The following is a 19,670-nucleotide window of genomic DNA, read 5'->3' on the forward strand; positions in this document are numbered from 1 at the left end:
ACACACACACACACACACACACACACACACACACACACACACACACACACACTGGCCATGTAACCTTGGGCAAGTTACTTAACCCCAATTGCTTAAAAGAAGAAGAAGAGCACTGAATTAGATAATTTATGATTGTAGTTCCTTTCAGCTCAAAATCTATGATTCTAGAATCCATGGTTGATACTGTAGGAAATGACAGAAATAAAACAACACTATTCACATCTAGACAACATTTAAACAATTTCCAGTGCTCCTTAAACATATTCTTTCATTTGGGCCTTCCAACAACTATCTAAGGCAGGGAGTGGAAATATTATCATTCCTATTTTAAACAAGAGAAAAGTAGGGCTCAAAGACTTCATGTGAATTTCCCAAAGTTATATACTTATTAAATATGTTAGCTGGGATTTGAATTCAGGGCCCTGCTTCCATAGCCCAAGCACCTGTCATTGCACCACATTACTCCCTTTGGAAGGAAGTTCCTTGAGGGAAGGCTTTCATCTTTGCCTTTGATTCTAGCGCATAACTCAATATGAGACATAGTAGTAGCAGTTTATTGATGGATTGAGGAGAAGAAAAAAAAATCATTGACTTCATTGAAATTCCATAATACTGCTAGTAGGGAACAGTAGCACTGCAAAAGGGAAACAGCTTCCTTTAAGAGGGGCAGGTAACATCAAATAAGGGAAAGACGATTCACATATATAATAAAATAATAATACAAGAGTCAAAGCATGGACAAATATAAGACAGAAAACTTAAGGTAGGCTTAGGATCATACTATTAGATCTGGAAGGGACCTTAGAAATCATCTTATGTAACATACTGTCATTGAGATCCAGAGAGAGGAAGCAACTTCTCCAAAGTCATAAAATAATTAAAAAAGAATGAAGGAAAAGGTGTTTATTACTGGGAAACATAAATTCGGTTTAGATTAATACTGTATGCCACATTCCACAATACACTTAATATGTGACCTTAATAGTAAAAAATACAAAAAAAATCACAAATCAAAAGAAAAATAGATCATACACTTCTCACAACTGTGGAGAGTAGGTATATTCTTTTCTTTATTTCTTTGTTTATTTAAAGGCAACTGGGGTCAAGTGACTAGCCACCCAGCTAGTAGGTATCTGAGGCTGGATCTGAACTCAGCTCCTTCTGACTCCAGGGCAGATGCTCTAATGACTGTGCCATCTACCTGTCCCAGGTTATGCATTTTTAATCAAACAGGTGATAGAGATACTTTTTTTTTTTGCCTTTTGGAGGACAATTGGAGTTAAGTAACTTGCCCAAGGTTACATGGCTAGTTTTTTGTGTGGGTGTTAATTTTCTGAGGCTGGAACCAAACTCAGGACCTCCTGACTCCAGGGCCAGTGTTTTACTCACTGAGCCACTTAGCTGCCCCCGATAGAGATATTTTCAAATGAAAAAGTAGAAAACTTTGATGGCATGAAATTTAAAAAATTCTTCAGCATAGACAAAATAAATGCACCTATGATAAGAAAGGAAGTGGCTGAATGAGGCAAATCTTTGCATTAAATTTCTCAATAAGGGGGCTTTGGCATCTAAAATATATAAACAATTAATATATATATATATATGTACATATATACATAAAAATATATAAACCTGTGTGTATACATGTGAGTGTGTGTATGTTTGTATAGAGAACTGTGCTCTATGAGCAAAGCAGAATTGAAATAGCTGAAAAGAAATGCAACATCACAGATTTAGAGAATCCATGCCAAATATTCACATGGGATCTTTGTGCCCGGCTTGTGGTAGAACATTCTGAGCTCATATTGCTCTGACCAACCATAGTCAGACACTCTGAAACTTGACTCTAGCGGAGTGATATAATTTTGGTCCTCTTTGAGAACAAAGGACAACAACCAGTAATCAATATACACATACATACACACATATACATGCATACACACATACATATATACAAATGTATTTACCTATATAAATATATGTATGTATATATACACACATGTACATCTAGTATCTCTAACTGTATGCAATCTGTAGCAAATAAGTGATGCAGATAATGATAACTCTTAAGTTAAAGATATGGAGAGACAATTGCATGGTGAAGCTTCATGGAGGAGGGTTAGAATGGAGCTTAGCATGGATGTTTTGTGACAATCAAGAAGAAAAGGCAATACCTTTTATGATTAAGACAATGACCTGTTCCCAGTCCAAAATGATTCAGCAGACCATGTTCAAGTTTCTACTACATGTAAAACACTGTACTAGGAATTATGAGACATAATCAGCTTAGCCAAGACATGATTTCTGTGCTCCAACAGCTTATAAAACAAGTCTATGTAGAGATATATAAGGAACAGACACATTTTAAGGGCAAAAATAATCACCTATAATTGCTAACTATCAAAAAAAGTTTGATGCAACTCTTTTTAAAAAGCCTAGCAAAGTAGCATCATTCAAAACTAAGCGATTAATGATGAATTTTATTTGTGAGAATGTGAATAAACCTAAGCATTTACCTAGCATTTTAAGCTTTGCCAAATGCTTTCCTCACAGTGATCCCATGAGATAGGTAGTACTATATTATCATTCCATTTTATAGACTGAGAAACTGAAGTTTGCTCAGGGTAATGCAAATGGCAAATGTCAGATCCAAGGTTTAAACTCTGTTCTACTGGTTTGCATTCCCATATTTATTACACTACATCATAATCATTCAAAACAATTATGTATGAACACATTGGGGCATGGTACTAGTCTAACCTGTCTAATTCAGAGCAACCTAATTTCATTTGGTCTCAATTTTCTTCTCTTTAAAATGAGGGGTTTAGAGTAGGTGAGCTCTAATATTCCTTAGAGCACCATATCCTATGATTCTATGGCTTCACTATAATTTATTAAGGAAGGGCAATGCGCTGGTGGAAGATGAAGGTATGCATTGAACATATTTCTCCAATTAGGAAAACTTGGCATTTATGATCAATAACTGTTTTTCAAAATACCAACACAAAAGGGTTACTGTTTCCTTATCAGTGATCTCGAAAGACCAAAGAGTGCTGAAGTTTCAGGTAGTTTTTTTTTTGGTGGGGGAGGCTTCAGGTATTTCTAAAATGGAAATAACACAGTCTGACTTCAATATCTTAGGAGATTCAGTAATTCTGTTGCTAGGGCATTGTCTTAAAATATCACAAATAAGATTTTATAAAGAAATTTCATAGTTGATCTACTTATAAGAGCAAAATATTTGACACAACGTATTGGTCTCTAACAACTGGAGAACAGATGAATAAGTTATCATGTATTCATGTGACAGAATATCATGGTAAGACAAAATGATAAAACATAAAGCATAGAAGAAGCGTGGGAAGTATGTAAGGTGAATCAAAGTGAGATGAGTTAAATGAGAACTATATAGGAGAAAGGAAGGGAAGAACGGAGGAGGAGGGAGGGAAAGAATGAGTGAGGTAGGAAGAAAAGAAAGAAGGGTGGATGAGAGAGGAGGTAGGTTGTCAGAGGCAGAAGAATTTTTTAAAAGATCTGGAAGGAGAAACAGAATCAAAGCATTTTATTCTGTTTTGAAGAATTTTAACTATTTCCTACCATCTTAAATTCTAGGAAATTTTGGTAAGATTTCAATCCCAATTTTGTATGCTTATTATTTGCTTTTGCTGAATATTAATGAAGTTTATGAAGAAAACTACTTTAACAGCTAAATATTGCCAATCTTCAAATCACCAAATTTCTTGACTTTGATGAGGAAAGGACTACCAGGTCTCCTTGACTCAAATGGGACTTCTTGAGTCCATGTGGAAAGGAAAAGGGAAGAAAAAAAAAACTTTGATTCTTTCAGAGAATTATTCATCCATTCAAACACATAGGATGCCTCAGCACTCCAGATTTCTTGATAGAACAGGAAGTTGGGGAGTTCTCCATGAGAATATGTTAACTCCCACAGCACATATATTATCCCTGAGGATGATAGGATCACTTTATTTAGACAGTGAAGGGACCTTAGAGAACTTCTAGGCCAGGGGTAGAGAACCTGCCTCCTTGAGGCCACATGTGACCTAGTTCCCTAGGTGCAACCTTTTGACTGAGTCCAAGTTTTATTGAACAAATCCTTTTATTAAGGGGATTTGTTCTGTGAAGTTTGGATTCAGTTAAAGGGCTCCACTTGAGGACCTAGAGGGTCACATGCAGCCTTGAGGCCATAGATTTCTCACCCCTGTTCTAGTCAAATACCCTTATTTGACAGATGAGGAAACTGAGGCTATGGAAAGATAAGTGACTTGTCCAAGGTCGTACAGGTAGTAAGGAACAGAGCTAAGATTCAAAGCAAGGTCTTTGGGCTCAAAATCCTATGAAAGGTAAAATAAAGAAAAAATTCATAGACAAAACTTAAGTACCATACACTGGAGAGTGAATGGTTAACCCTTCTGTCCCATCCCAGCCATATCATATTTCTGTTCCTTTGTCCTTGTAATGATCCATCCTCAAGCATTTATTAAGTGCTGAGTATGTACCATATACTGTGTGATACAGGTAGAAAGAACAAAGCAATCCCTCCTCATAGGCCCCTTATATTTTAATGTATATAAGCCTTCTTCTTGAATATGAATTTTCCTTTTTTTACTGGGTGTGGGGTGGTTAAAAACAAAAAAAGAACTTTCTTGCTTAGAGCAAATGGAACCTAAAAATTAACACTCCTGTAATGCTAAGATCCTTATATACTGAGGGACTCATAAGTCAGAGTACTGGCCGTGGATGGAGTCAGAATGACCTAGGTTCAAATATAGCCTCCAACACATATGAGTTCTATGATTATAGTGAAGTCAATTAACATCTCTGAGCATAAGATTCCTTATTTGTAAAAATGGGAATAAGAATGCCTGTAGGAAGCCCTCTCCCTCAAAGGGTTGCTGTGAGGCTCAAATTATACACACACACACGTATGTGTATATATATAAACAGTACCTACAGATTTTCATTATATAGTGTGTCCCAAAAATCTTTTTAAAAAAGTTTTAAGCTGAAAATGTTAGAGCACATCAAGACTTTTTGGGTTACCTTGCATGTATATGTGTATATACACACATGTATATGCATGAATATGTGTGTACATGTGTGTTTACATTATGAACACACATGAATTACTATTATTTAGGCTCTAAGACTCATTAAGTTGTCTGGCTGTACTGTTGCTAGAGAGAAAAAAGGTCCCTTATTGGAATTTAGAAATCTCAGCTGAGTGTTTTTTATACAATTCTTATTTTTTAAGCATGTTCAAGAAAAAAGAATGTTTCAATTCATCGCTGATTTAGAGTATGTAAGATCTAGATGCGCTCATAGGATTGTAGATTTCTAGCTAGACTGGATTCAGACATCATCTAGTCTGGGGTGGGGAACCTGTGACCTCAAGGTCACATGTGCCCCTCTAGGTTCCCAAGTGTGGCCCTTTGACTGAATCTGACCTAAGGGTTACATGTAACTTCAAAGCAACAGGTTCCCCACCCCAGATGCAATTGTCTCACTTAACAGATCATAAAAATTAGGCTCTAAGAGGCTGTGACTTAGTAAGTTCATAGGAGGAGCAATGAAGCCAATCTTTGAATTTAGCGGCACCGACTCCAAATCTAGTTGTCTTTCTACCATACTACAATGCTTCCTTTTAACTAGAGATCATTTATTTTAAACACTTTATTTTTTAATTAAAGAAGTAATAGCTCAGAGAGAAGAAGACGCTTTCCCCAGGTCAGAGGAGATACAGGATTAGAACTCAGGTCTTCTGATGTTTTAGGGTCAATGAACTCTCCACCACATTCTGCTTCTGCTCTGTTAATAGCCTCTGAGAACTCTGAAGGACAAAATGTCACATCAGCATAATGTGGCGCTCTGCAGACAACTGCTGGACAGTTGCCTGGTCCAATTCAATGCAATATTAAGTAACACATTGAAAAGATGCAATATACAAACTAGAAACCTAATGCAATACATCGTTAACAATGATTAACTTTTGGGATAGTAAGTTCTTTAGATTTAAAAGACACACACACAGACTGATAAAGTTCATTTCAGACCCACAAAATGTTAGTGAAAGAAGGAGCCCTAGGGGTCATCTACTCCAATCCTCTCATTTTCCAGATAAAGAAACTGGGACCCAGGGAAGTAGAATAACTTGCCCAATGTCACATTGCTATAGCAAGATAGAAAGAGCAAGAATCATGTCTGTCCTCTAGGCTCTGAGCAAAGTCATTTCCACTATACACTGTTGCGAAGCTACCTTGAGTTGCATTGGCTAGTGTTTCAACTAGCCAGTGGCTACTGAGCCAAGAAAGTACACTTTACCACAAGAGGGAGGGCTCTTCTTCAGAGCAGATGTTTATTCCACAATTGGTCTTTTGAACCTGATGATTTTCCACATACTTGCCTGTTATTATCGCCATAAATATAACTATTTAAATTCTATCTGCTCAAACAGAGCAGAACCTTCTTTCCAGAGAGAATGTTGCTATTCTTGCAGATCAGCAAAGAGGCAATTTAATAAAGGCTTTGGAAAGAAGAACTAGAAAAAAAGGTGGTGTGTGTGTGTGGGGGGGGAGTGACAAAAAGAAATTCCAGTTATTTACTTGGGAATTTTTTCTTATGATTAGCAGAAGAGTACAATGGACAGCATCTCAGGGGACTTCTCTATTGCTAAAGGACTTCAGGTAAAGTTGGGATGACCACAGTCAGGGAATTCAGGTTGTTCATATGGTCCTGAAACTTGATAATCTTCAAGGTTCTCTTGCAGATGCTGAATTACAGTAATTCTGTGAACAGAGTGCTACTTGAACCAAGAAACTCAGATATTGGGAGTTTAGTAGAGAGCCATAAAAGGTCCTCAAGTCATTACCACAACCAGATGTCCTAGCTGCAGGTAATGGCCATACTCATTCTCACAAAATATCACATAATCTGTGAGCAGGTCAACAAATTTCATGATTATATCCATCTATCCAAATGACTGATTTGAGGAATCATTTGTAAGGTACTGGATGTTCACGAATTATTAAGAATACTTCTTTTTTTGTTTTCACTGTGGATGTCATGCCATTGCATCACCAAACTAATTCTCATCTTTGCAACACTCCAAGAATGTCCCTCAGACAGGAGTTCTTAAATCTCTGGGAGTCTGTAGATAGATTTCAGAGTGTAGGTAGATGGAATTGAATGGGAATTTTCATTAACCTCTAAAGGAAATTTACCATTTCCTTCAATTATGAATTTTTAAAAAATCATTATTTTGGGAATGGGTCCATATACTTCACTAGACATGGCAAAAACATTGTTAAAATGCTCATGCTAAGGAGTGCCCCCACATTTCCAAAACAAAAAAAACCAATCTTTCATTTATTTTAGATGTATACACAGAAAGAACCATAGTACGTTAACTCTGGAAGCATCCCTAGAAATCTAGTTCCACCTCCTTATTTTGCAGTAAAGAGAAATAAACTACAGCAAAGTTACATGACTTGCCCAAAGAGCACTGAGACTAGAACCGAATTCTTCTGAAACCCCAAAAAGAGTACTCTTTCTAGCATGCAGCAATCTTTTCCTAAACACCTGTCTGGTACTTTTTGGAAAACAGGAGTGAGGGCCTCTGATGGGGTTAGTATCTTTCTGTAATTTTAAGTTCCCCCAAATAGAAGGTCAGGTGTGAAAATGTTTGACAATCACTATTTGAAATCAAGTTAATATGGGGATGAGAGGAGACAAAAGAGTTTTGAAAACAAATTAGAACTCTGTATACATCCCTTCCCTCCTTCCCCTTCCCCTAAATGCTCTGGGAAAGAGGATTGCCTTACATATATTGCTCATTCATGCTCTCACTGTATCATTGAAGTCTCTGAGAACGGACAGCCAATTTTGATATTTAAAGGCATTAAGTAGCTATAAATTAAGCTGAAGTGATAAGGTCACTTTGTTAAACCATTGAAGAGAAAAATGTCCTCAGTATATGACAAAGTGTACCGATACTGTTCAGCTATAATGCATTTGTGCCATTACACAATGCAAGTTCTAGCTTAAGAAAAATGCATTTAATCAATACATGATATAAAACTACATTATATCGAGTATAAAAAGGATTATGATATTGAGACAAGTGCACTTCTTTTACTGTATTAAACAGAAGTATACAAAACTCAGTTTCATCACCTGATGTAAACCTTCCAACCAGTTTATTTCTAAATCATGAATCTCTCAACTCTTTCCATCACTATCTATATATTTATATGAATAAATAGAAAAGATATAGACATATTTAGCTAAATACAAAGGCAAATATCTATATATTCCTCAATAATAGGAAATGTTTTCAATATTATAGAAATTAGTCATTCAAAGGGAATTTGTGATTAACTTTGATATATAATTAGTAACTAGCATTTAAGTAAATGACCCATTTTGATTTCAAATTTAAATCAAATATTGAAGCTATGTATAATAGTATACCTTGGTCTAAGGGAAAAATGCAGAAAAATAGCAAACCACTCTGAAAGTCTTATATTAAGGGGGAAATCAAGAACCACTGCCACCTAAGTACATTCCAAAGATCTGGTCATCAATGACACACTCTTGGAAGTACTTTTCAGAAGCCACTATTAGAATTAAAATGCATACCAATTTCTAGGTCATAAAATTTAGAAAAAATCAATACCTACTTCTCTATTATGCTAAAATCACATTAAAATTCAGAAATGATTCTTTTCTCTCATAATTCTATCATTCTATTTCCAGGTCATTTTAAAGGGCAAATCCAAGATACTCTAATTTTGTATTTATGTGTATACACTCATACTTACACACATGCACAATACACATATGTATGTGTGTATACATATGTACATATCATATTGTGTATGGTTGTATGTATTAATGAAATAACAATAGATACAGTTTATCCTTATTTCCTATCACAGTCAGGAGGTTGATTTTCCCCTTTCAGAGTAAGGGGATATTGGGTTGAACAGTCACTCTTGTTAAAAGGAATGAGTTACCTTCTGGTGAAATGCTAGCAATTCAGGGGCAAGCAGAAAAAGATCCAAATTAGGAGTTTTTGCAACATCTGTTCCAGAAGTGGATTAGTATAAAGAGGATTATTAAAGCTTTCATTATTAATAGTTATTTCACTGCTCTATGAATAATAGAAATGTTCCCTGGTTTTATCCTCAGCAAAATAAGTGTTATAAGACTTTCAATCGTGTCTTTAATTAGTATTATCTGTTATTTAATGTCAGCAAATCTTCCTCTCTCAAATGAAAAGATGTATAACATTATAACTGAAAATGAAATAAGAAATTAAATCAACTTTTTTGTCTTTAAAATGACTGTGTGTGTTGGGGTGGGGGAGAGGAGGGAGTGCTTGATTAAAACTCATTTTCTCTCTGTGATCAAAAAGGAAATAAAGCTAGGTTCTTCCAAATAGCAAAGTAATATCTGTAAAGTCACTATGCCATTAAATAAAGGGCTAATACAAGGAGAATTTTTTGTGTCAGAAGTTGTTCAGGGTGAAAAATGCCCCCTCCAAAATTAAAAAAAAAAGAAAAACCTTGCCCTATAGCATCCAAATATTCCCAAGGACCACCCAGAGATGATATACAGGAAACATGGAACACTGACATGCTACTGTAGCTCCCCATTCTCCCATTTCCCAAGAATTCATCCTTTCTACAATGAGCAAAAAAGACTTAGCAAAGGAAAGTTTGCAGGCAATGCTAACAGGACACAACTTTCCAGAAGCATGTGTCCCAAGGCACATTTAAAAGTCACAAGGAAGAGGCTCACCTGTGCTGGGGGGCTAAACCAGCCATGGGGGCAGGAACAGCGCTCCCCACATGGCCCTTTGCTCTTAGCCCCCATTTTCTGTGGGCTTTTCCGCACACTGTCCCACAGGGTGACAAGCTTGGTCCTGTTTGGGGGTTGGCCGCCGGGTCCTGAAGACGGCATGGTCTGAGCCCCATAGCCGAGCCCCTGTGGATTCCTCTGCCAGCCACAGGCACAGTGAGCTTCCCTCATCAGTGGAGGCACAGTCCTGCCAGCATCCATCCCCTCCGACCCCCCGCAGCAGCTCTGCTGTTTAGTAAGGTAGGCGTTCATGTGGCACTGATGCCCACTAGTCTCCTTGGAGAGCTTTCGAGAAAAATGAGCCCCCTCTGCCCCCTGCCCCCCAACCCCCCTTCTTCCAGGCAGCTGCAAAGTCCTTTGCTGTGGACCCTTCAGTACCTTTGACAGCTGCTACAGGCAGTGCATCGTGGGAGGAGGGAGCAGCCGCTCAGCAAAGCATTATCTGCTGGCTGGTAGCTCTTTGTCAATAGATGACTCAACTCACAGAGCAACTTGACAGCATCCCTGCTCCAGGCAGAAGCAATCAATGCTCCACACAGCTGGGCTACAAGACTGTACCGTGGTGTGTGTGTGTGTGTGTGTGTGTGTGTGTGTGTGTGTGTGTGTGTGTGACAGAATGTGTGAGTGTGTGTATGTCTGTGTGTGTGTGTTTGCTCACGCAAAGCCTTGTTTGATGAAGCCCCCGCAATAGATGGACGTGGTGAAATTGGCCATTTCGTTTCCTGCCTCTTCTAGCCCGGAACCACATGGAAGGCTGTGTAGGAGATCTGCATGTGAAACCAGCGACCTTATTCTCCCCAGAGTTCCTTCTCCCCAGAAATAATACACACAGACTGAAATAGTTTAGCCAACAGCAGAGAATGTTACTAGGAACATACCTGGAGAGTTATTTCTGACCCCCAGAGAGATATTTGTCCAGAAAGGCAATTGTCAACATAAAGCGCCACATAATGAGTTGAGTAAAAGTAGTTTGCACCTTAGCTTGGGAGATCACTGACATATAGAAAAGAATGAGAGGGATAAAAAGCATTGTCTTTAGGTCCCTGAAGAATTCTAATTGGGGAGTTTTGTTTTCTTAAAAGAGTGATCACACTATCAGGAAGAGGATTTGTAATAAAAACAGAATTCTTCAAGTAGTAAATGCTGATTAATTCCTTCTGGTTCAGAATAGAGCAATTTTCAAAACAGCTGAAATTGACGAGTTGGCTGTTTTTTAAACAGAACTTTTTCTTACTCTGAATCATTCTGAAGATTTCCTTTCCCATCTCTTACCACAACAAATACATTCTGCTCAGAGGATGGCATTTTGAAGTGAGAGAACCACCAAACTCTGCCATCCACTCCTCATATTTCCAAATGCAGAATTTCAACATTCTCTCTCAAGAAACGATATGAAATCGATCCAACTCAAAGCAACTGATTTCCAGACGGGATAGAATCACTTTAAAAGATTTGCCACAAAACTGAATGTGGAGGAACACATGGTATTTTCAGTAATGGTAGCAATTTTTCGGAAAAAAACGTTTAAAGAAAATTTTCTCTTTTCTTCTCAACCACAGTCTCACCAACTCAAAGCTGAAAAAACCATTTTGACTTGCTTTTAAAGTTAAGCTCCTAACTCACACAAAACTAAATGAGAAGAAAAGTGATGATTTCAGAAACAGAACTTTTTTTTTCTTTACATGCATTCTATTCACTTACACCCACAGTTTCAAGGACCACTCCTATGTACATAACTCCCAAATCTATATTTTACAACTATATTCTCCTTTGAGCTCCAGACTTACTTCCCTAATTATTTAGAGGAACAGTTGCCAAACTTTTTGATCACTAGTACTACAAATATTGTTTATTTCCTGAAAGGTATTCTAGGGCTTGGAATGTGTGTGTTGGGGGAGGGACGGGGGAGAGGGAATGGAATTTTCTGAATTAACACCTGCACAGCTGCCATAGTTGGGCTTCTTCTAGGAGCCAATTCCTGGCTTAGAAGGGGGAATGTTCCTATTTGGCACAGCAGTAGGAGTAGTGAAGTGGGAAGTACTGGGTAATAAGTAAAGGAGAGATTAAGTTCCACTGGAGATAAGCTCAATTTATTGGTTATCACAAAGAAGGTAGGGTACAACCCATCTTTTTCACTCTTTGAAAGACTGATCACATAAACTATAGGGTAAAGGCAAGCCTCCTTGAGGATATCTCACAGCCCCCCTGCCCAGGAATCCTTCCTGTCCCTACTTTGGAGGTCACTACTTGAGAGGAAGTAGCTACAAGAATGTCCTACTAAGTACCTCAAAATAAATCACTATGTCCAACAAGTCCAAGACATATTTTGCTGTGAAAATGGTCCTCATACTGACTTTAGTAGTTTTGTAAGGGCACTACCGTTCACCTGGTCTTCTACATTCAGAACCTTGGTGTTCTATTGGCTCTTCTCTTTCTTTTACTTTCAACAGGATTTGGGTTATCCTTTGGCCTGCTTGCATCACAGTTTCTCATCTGTCCAACGAGGGTTTAAACTAGATGGCCTTTGATGTCTCTTCCAGGCCTTTTTCTTATACCACTAAAGCCAAATGGCCACAGAGGCCTGCCAATGATATGTTTACAACCTTGCTTAGATATGTTGTTTCCTCATGACTCCTACTCTAACTACCCTAGAAAAGGTCCTAATTATCACTCATCTTAAAAAAAAAATTGCAGTTCTTTCCTTCCAGGAGTTCCTACCTCCACTCTCAGCCATGAGTCACCTAACTTTTATCTCTCTGCCAGAATAATCTCTCTATTTAACATGTCTGCTCAGCAAATGCACATCTACAAGCATATTATATATACTTATATACACATGTGTATTTCTATGTATATATGTGCACACATGTGTGCATATTATATATGTTTGTACATATACACACATTCCTACACTTTCATGTATACACATATATAAGTATGGAGTGAAGTGTGTGTGTATTTCACTGATTACATACATATGTACATGTATGTCTGCCTGTTTGCCTATCAATCTATCTGTTTATCTATAATCTATACCTATCTATCTATCCATTTATCCACCCATCAGCTCTCTATTGCCAATAGATTAAATGTCGAATACTCTGCCTGGCACTCAGACAGTCTGGGTGAATGCTTGTGAAAGAGCACTGGCACTAGAGTTGTGAGTTCTAAAACTTACTACAATTTATGACCAGCATAACAAAGATACAGTCACTGCAGTTTTGGGAAGTTCAGTTTCCTCATGTATAAAATGAAGGGACAGAGCTTAAATGAAATGACTTCTAAGATGGTCCAGGTTGAGAGGCCTACTACTTTTTCTCTCTCCGCACTCTCCTCTCACACATCTTGAGAATAACCTTTAGGGTCTGGAATAAAGGTGTTTTCAATAGGAAGAATAATAAACAGATTGAATAGCCCTTAACTGATGGAGAAGGATATTGGCTCCAATCATCTTTATCCATAGGACTTCTCCTCCCTGGCACCCCCTGTCCCCACTCAGCAATGAGAATGTTCTCTTTCTTTGAAGAATGGAACCAAGGCCAGCATTTGAAGGCAGCAGTGTTGGGAGGAATAGAACAACATTCATTAGCCAAGAAGAGCAATAAAGAAAATCACCCTTCTTTTCCTTTATCCAAGATCAAGAAAGAAATGCTAGAAGGAATGACGGGGTCAAATTAAGCCTTAGAGAGCCTCCAACTCTTACAATGTCTCACTGTGATGCCTGGATGCCTCCCACATCGATGCACTGTGACAGTGCAATCTCTCCCAGAATGAGAATGTCATGAAATGATGTGTTGGGCTCTTTCCAATCCCATTTAGCCAGGAGGTATTTCTCCAGTTCTTCAAAGGCAGATATCATTGCTCAAAGGGCCACTGGCATCTACTAGGAAGACACAGCCCTTCCTCCTGCAGGCCCTCTCTCAAAAGTCAGACTCTATCCATATACTAGTCATTTGATAGAAATCAATCAGAATTATTTACTGTTATGTATGTCTCGCAGCAAAATGGAGAGATTTTTCCATACACATCTCTTGTACAACATCACAAGTCTCTCTGCCTACCGTGCAACTCCTGGGTCTCTCAGCAAAAGGTATTTTATTCTTTCTGCAAAGGAGGGTTCATTTCAAACAAAATGAAATGCTGGAGGACTTCTGTTTTAATCATGATAGTGTGTCAGCCATATATGGTCTTTAATGAAAATAATATTTTACTTGTCTTTTTTTCTTCTCCTCCACAGATCTCAGAGTCCTTAGCAAACTTTAATTAAGCTTCATTACAATACCTTATTGAAATTGTTTTTGTACTTTAAGGTGTAAAGGTTTTTTTTAAAGAAATTTTTCCTAAGAGGTGACATTTAGCTTGGCAAGTCTGAGGTCATTATTTTTAAAGGTAAATATGTCTAACCAGACTGCTGGACTAGGAGACAGATCCACTAATTAAAGATAATCCAATTTTATCAACTGTAATTGGACCATCGTACGGACCAGGGGACGACATGAAATTCTGTCCAAATGAGAATTAGCAGTGTGCAAGTAAACATGCCTATTTATCCCAGTGATTTAACAAAGACAGATGGGATCCAGGGAAGTAAATGCCCAGTATATATTGCAGTGAACTCTCTTTGACCTGGCAGTGACTGCCCAAGACAAAAATGACCAATTTTAAGAAGTACGATTTTAAATGATGCTCCTGCATCATTTGGGCTAGTAGAATAGCAAGCATAGATAACTAAGTAAATTGTGGTGCTAGACTATGTTCTTCAGAATTTCTTTCAGAGAAAATTTCCTTTGGGCAACATGTGCATATGGGAAATACACATATTAATTATGAAAGAATAGCTCAGAGCATGGAGGAAGATGATTCAGCAGCAGAAGCCCCTCTGCATCCATGAGTGACATATTAAGTAACCATAAAATGCTGTGAGATTACAGAGATACAATTTCCCCTGTTTAAAGCTGCATAAAGCCTACTCTCCGTAATGGCTGGGACAGCAGCATTATAAGGATGGAGAAATTTCTAGTTCATGACACCTTGGTTCATGTAACCTCTGGGCTCAACTTGCATTTCAAAAGAGAAGAGATTGAAGAAAAATTCAGGCCCATTTGGCTTCCTAATCCCATAGTTAAACATACTTGAAATAGGAGCTGAAAAGGGCTAAATAAAGGACATAGGACAGCAACATGAACCACATCCACTCACCCTTCCCCGGGGAAAGGTGGGGGTGGGAAGGGTAAAGGCCAATCTATAAAGGGAGAGAATATGATATTATATACTAGTTTTTTTTTTATATTCACAGTGTGTTAGTTTACTTGAAAGGAAATATGGTAGAGGGGATAGAGGGATGCACTTGTCATTGGGAAGGGACAGATTCTTCTTGAAAAACTTATTTGTTATGTGATTCTTGACAAGTCACTTAGTTCTCTGAGTTTGTTTATTCCTCTGTAAAATGAAGATAACAGTAGTATTGAATGCACAAGATCATTGCAAGTAGCAAATAAGATAGTGTGCTAAGTATTCTACAAACCACTGTTTATTCATTTCAGTTATGCCCAACTCTTCATGATCACATCTAGGGTTTTCTTAGCAAAAATATTGGATTAATTTGCCATTTCCTTCTCTAGCTCATTTTAAAGATGTGGAAACTGAGGCAAACAGGGTTAAGTAACTTGCCCAGGGTCACACAGCTACTAAGTGTTAGAGGCCAGATTTGAACTCAGGAAGAGGAGTCTTCCTGACTTCAGGACCAGCAATCTACCCACTGCACCAAACCGAGCATCCTTACATAAATGTGAGTTGCTATTATGATTTAGTCTTATCCCTTCAATTTACAGAGGATGAAACTGAGGCCCAAAGGGTTAAGTATCTTGCCCAAGAAATCAGGGCAAGTCTTGTGACATAGAATCATAGATTACAGTCAGAAGAATTAGAGGTCATTAAGCACAACCTGTTAATTTTATATGCCAGGAAACTTGAGGCCACGCACACTTAGAAGATTTACTCAATGGCAAATATATATCCAGGATAGAGCTGGGATTCTAACTCGGGACCTCTGGAACCCAGAACTAATTTTCTTTTCTATTGCTTCAAAATGCTAGAACTTAGGTGTTCTGACTTCTAGGCCAGTGTTCTGTCCACAAAAGTATCTACCATATAAAGAGCTGTAGTTTATGTTTTGGAAGTATTTGCAGTCATACTACTGACAGAAATGGTGAAAAACTAAACCAGGCTGCATAATGAATGCAAAGCATTGTACACTTATCATTTCCTATGTGTAAAGTCCTGTCCTAGGTGCTGGAAATGACAAGTCAAAAACAGAATATGATCCCTTCTCAGAAGGAGCTTAGATAATAAACAAAGTGAATTATTTATAACGTGTGCCTCAGTTATCAAAAGCAACATAATACATGAAAATAGTATTTCACTCTGATACTGGCTAATGTTCTTCATGATGACACTGTACATTAAATTTCTTCTGCCCCTATAGTTAATATACAGAGATGTTCTAGCCTCCATGTTGAAAGTATGATGAATGAACAATGAGTGAAATATAAAAGCATAATGAATTCCTGAATTTTGAACTGTGATGTTCCTTTTCACACCTTCCCCAATTAAACACATTTGATTTTATTATTTATTATGATAATCCAATGTACCAGTGTTCTGATATATCTATTGGTGGATCTGATAATATTGATGTTCCTAAAATAATGATGATTGCAATCCAGTCACATCTATTCATCCTACAGGACCCTTTTCAACCATTCTTGTAAGTTTGGCACAAATAATCCACCCAAAGGCCTTCTTCATATTACCCCCTGATTCACACTCACATACACTCTCTCTCTCCATATATGTACATACACACATGTGTGAGTTTATGTCTCTATGTGTATATATGTACATATGGATTAGACATGTTATACGTGTGATTTAATTCTTGTTCTGTCACTAACATGCTACATGGACTTATGTCACTTCCTCACATCCTCTGAGCCTCAATGCCTTTATCTTTGAAAGAAAGAAATGTTATTAGATGATTTCTAAGGTCTAGTTGAGTTTTTAGCTTCTATAACTTGATGTGAACAGAAACCATAGGTTGTAGCCAAATACATCTTACTGTTGAGTGCATTTTGACCAAACCTGCCAACAGTCTGATAGTGCTGATCAAACAAAGTAGCTTCTGCCAACCTTAGCGATATATTCATTCATGGAAGCTGCATTTATTTGCACTCTGTACATTTTGGGGAGTGATAATAAAACATCTCCTATCTTGAGATAGAAAAAAAAGAAACCAAGTCGTTCAGTGGTAGAACCAGGAAAGAGGCAAGCACTCTGCCTTGATCTTGAAATAAAGTATTCTTACTAGTCAAATTAGGGGGTGGGATTAGAAAATGCCTGAGTTCACCCCCAATTTTCAATCCATGGATGTTATTCAAAAGTAAAGCCTGCTTTACAGAAAAATGAAGTGTTGTGAGATAATCATATAGAGAAAAGTCACAAAATAAAGGGTATCTCAAAAATTAGTTTACTGCAGTTTGATATTATGTGAGAAAAGTAACTAAAGTGATCATATTCTTCAATCCAGTGATATTTCTGGCAATGGACTTCAGGAGGTCAAAGAATGAGAGACTGGTGTGTATATACACATTAAGTATGAATATGGTTATGTGTATACACATATGCACATATAATTATAATTATGCTTTTCATGGTAATAAACATTTATATACAAATTAGGTACTCAGTGAAAAAGAAGTCCTAAATACATTGTTGTATATGAATGGGATAGAATATTATGTTTTAAGAAATGACAAATATGTGAAACTCAGAGAAACATTAAGAAGACCTGCATAAACTGATCCAAAATGAAGAAAGCAGAATAAGAAGAATAAATACGATTATAACAATAATGATTATTAAAACAACAGTAAAAAGCAACTGAAAAGAGATTAAATGAATTGACTAATCGAGGAGGTAAAGAAAAGGTCATACTTCATTCCTTTCCATAGGAGGCAAGTAACAAGGTAGTGCAGTGGATAGATTCCAGATTTGGAGTCAGGAAAACTTCAGTTGAAATTCTACCATAAATACTTGCTGTGTGATTTTGGGTTAGTAACTTAGCTGTTGTCTGCCTCAAATTTCTTAACTGAAAATGGGGATGATATTAGCACATTCAATGTTGTTGGGAGGATCAAAGTAGGTAATATTTGTAAAGCACTTAGCATAATGCCTGGCACACAATAGCTGCTAAAAATATGCTTGTTTCTTCCTTCTAAAGAGAGACCAGGGACTTCAGGAACAGAATGTTGCATGTACTCATGGATACAAGTGCCACATCAGTTGGTTCCAGTTGCCTATTGTCCTTTGTTATAGTGGAGGGAGGGATACTGGGAAATTACTGTTGTGTAAGAATCAAAAGGCATCAATGCAATTTGATAAGCGAGATTACCAAAGATCTGTGTCACTTGGGAAGCAATGTGATCTAAAGTCCTAATATTATTAGAACAAATTGTTTTTTAAACATTTTTAATAGTGCCCAACCCATTCGTTCTCTAGGGTATAGAACAGACACTTAGATAATATATATTTGTCTATATTTTTTATTTCAATGTGAAAAAAAAATCCCTAACCTGAAAGTGAATTTAAATCGCATTGGTTTTAACGGGGGCCAAAAGGGCAAATAAATCAATCAACTTCAAGATAAGCTAACTTTTGAGTCAGCCTTTATTCCAGATCTACACTTGGCATATTCTCACTTTCTTTCTCTCTTTCTACCATAGTCTTGACTCCTTGCTGACAGTTCTAATGACTCCTCTATAGTTGCCGGGGGCAGGGAACTTGAGTGTGGGGGCAGAGAGAATAGAATAATGCACGTGTCATTCCCCGTGCTATATTTTATAAGACAGAAACGAGTCAGAAGAATAAGGTCTGTGAAAATAATGTTACGGCAATGTGTTCCCTCTCCCCGCCCCCCTCCCCCCCCCCCCGGCCAAAAAAAATTGAGAGGTGGGTTGGGTTGGTGGGATAATGATATTTCTGGAAAAGAAACATCACAAAGAAGATAATTAACATACAGTTAAGGCAAAATTCTAGTGGTACAAAGACCCAGAACCAAATATTGCTAAATTTAGATTTCTCTCTTTTCTGTCATACTCAGCCAGTATGAGAAAGGAGCTCATCTCAGAACTGGTCTACAGCCACATTCCTGTGATCCAAGGGAAACAAAGATAAGCCACAGGAAGGGGTCATCTGAGACAAATGAGAAGAAAGCTCTTTCAGAGGCAGCCTACTGTAGTTGAAGAAGGACTGGTCTTAGTGGAAGAACATCTGAGTTTGAGACCTAACTGACACTTATTAGCTGTCTGATCCTGGGCAAATCACTGAACTGACTTGCTATTTCTATTTCCTAATCTAATACAATGGGCTTGATAATAGACCACAATGATGAAAAGACTTCATAAGGCTTAAAGCATTAAACAAATATGAGTAGTTATCAAGTCACCAAAATAACTTTTCTGAAGCGAGATGGACCCAGAACTATATAATAATAAAAATAAATATTAAGGTTGACTTTTATGTGTATTATCTCACTGATGCACATAATAACCCATTTGAGTTAGACTTTTTTGAGTTTTCTTTCCTGAAATTTATTGGCTTTAAAATTTTCCTGATGAGGAAGTGTTTGCTAATGGACATTGAGCTAGCACACTAAGGACTGTATTAACTTTTCTATTAATAAACAAACTAGATTGCTACCTGCTGCAGTGACTTATTTGTAACAAAGTTGG

The 19,670-nt window shown here is 37.5% G+C and overlaps 1 protein-coding gene across 20 annotated transcripts in view; it reads right to left on the reverse strand.

Annotated features, from left to right (window-relative positions):
* Positions 1-19,670, reverse strand: part of DLG2 (discs large MAGUK scaffold protein 2) — a 2,470,643-nt gene that overhangs the window by 1,077,827 nt on the left and 1,373,146 nt on the right. For 2 of the 20 annotated variants that reach the window (XM_069070977.1, XM_069070973.1), the window contains exon 1: positions 9,823-10,144. The exons of the other annotated variants lie outside the window; for them this stretch is intronic. In XM_069070977.1, coding sequence (XP_068927078.1) covers positions 9,823-10,134 — 312 coding nt within the window. In that variant the 5' untranslated portion in view covers positions 10,135-10,144. Of the gene's footprint in view, positions 1-9,822; positions 10,145-19,670 lie in introns of those variants that run through there. 20 annotated transcript variants of the gene reach the window in all.

This window comes from Petaurus breviceps, unplaced genomic scaffold (genome assembly GCF_028583685.1).
Source record: "Petaurus breviceps papuanus isolate PSGF00001 unplaced genomic scaffold, PetGlider_PUasm1.0 90823, whole genome shotgun sequence".
NCBI lineage: Eukaryota > Metazoa > Chordata > Mammalia > Diprotodontia > Petauridae > Petaurus > Petaurus breviceps.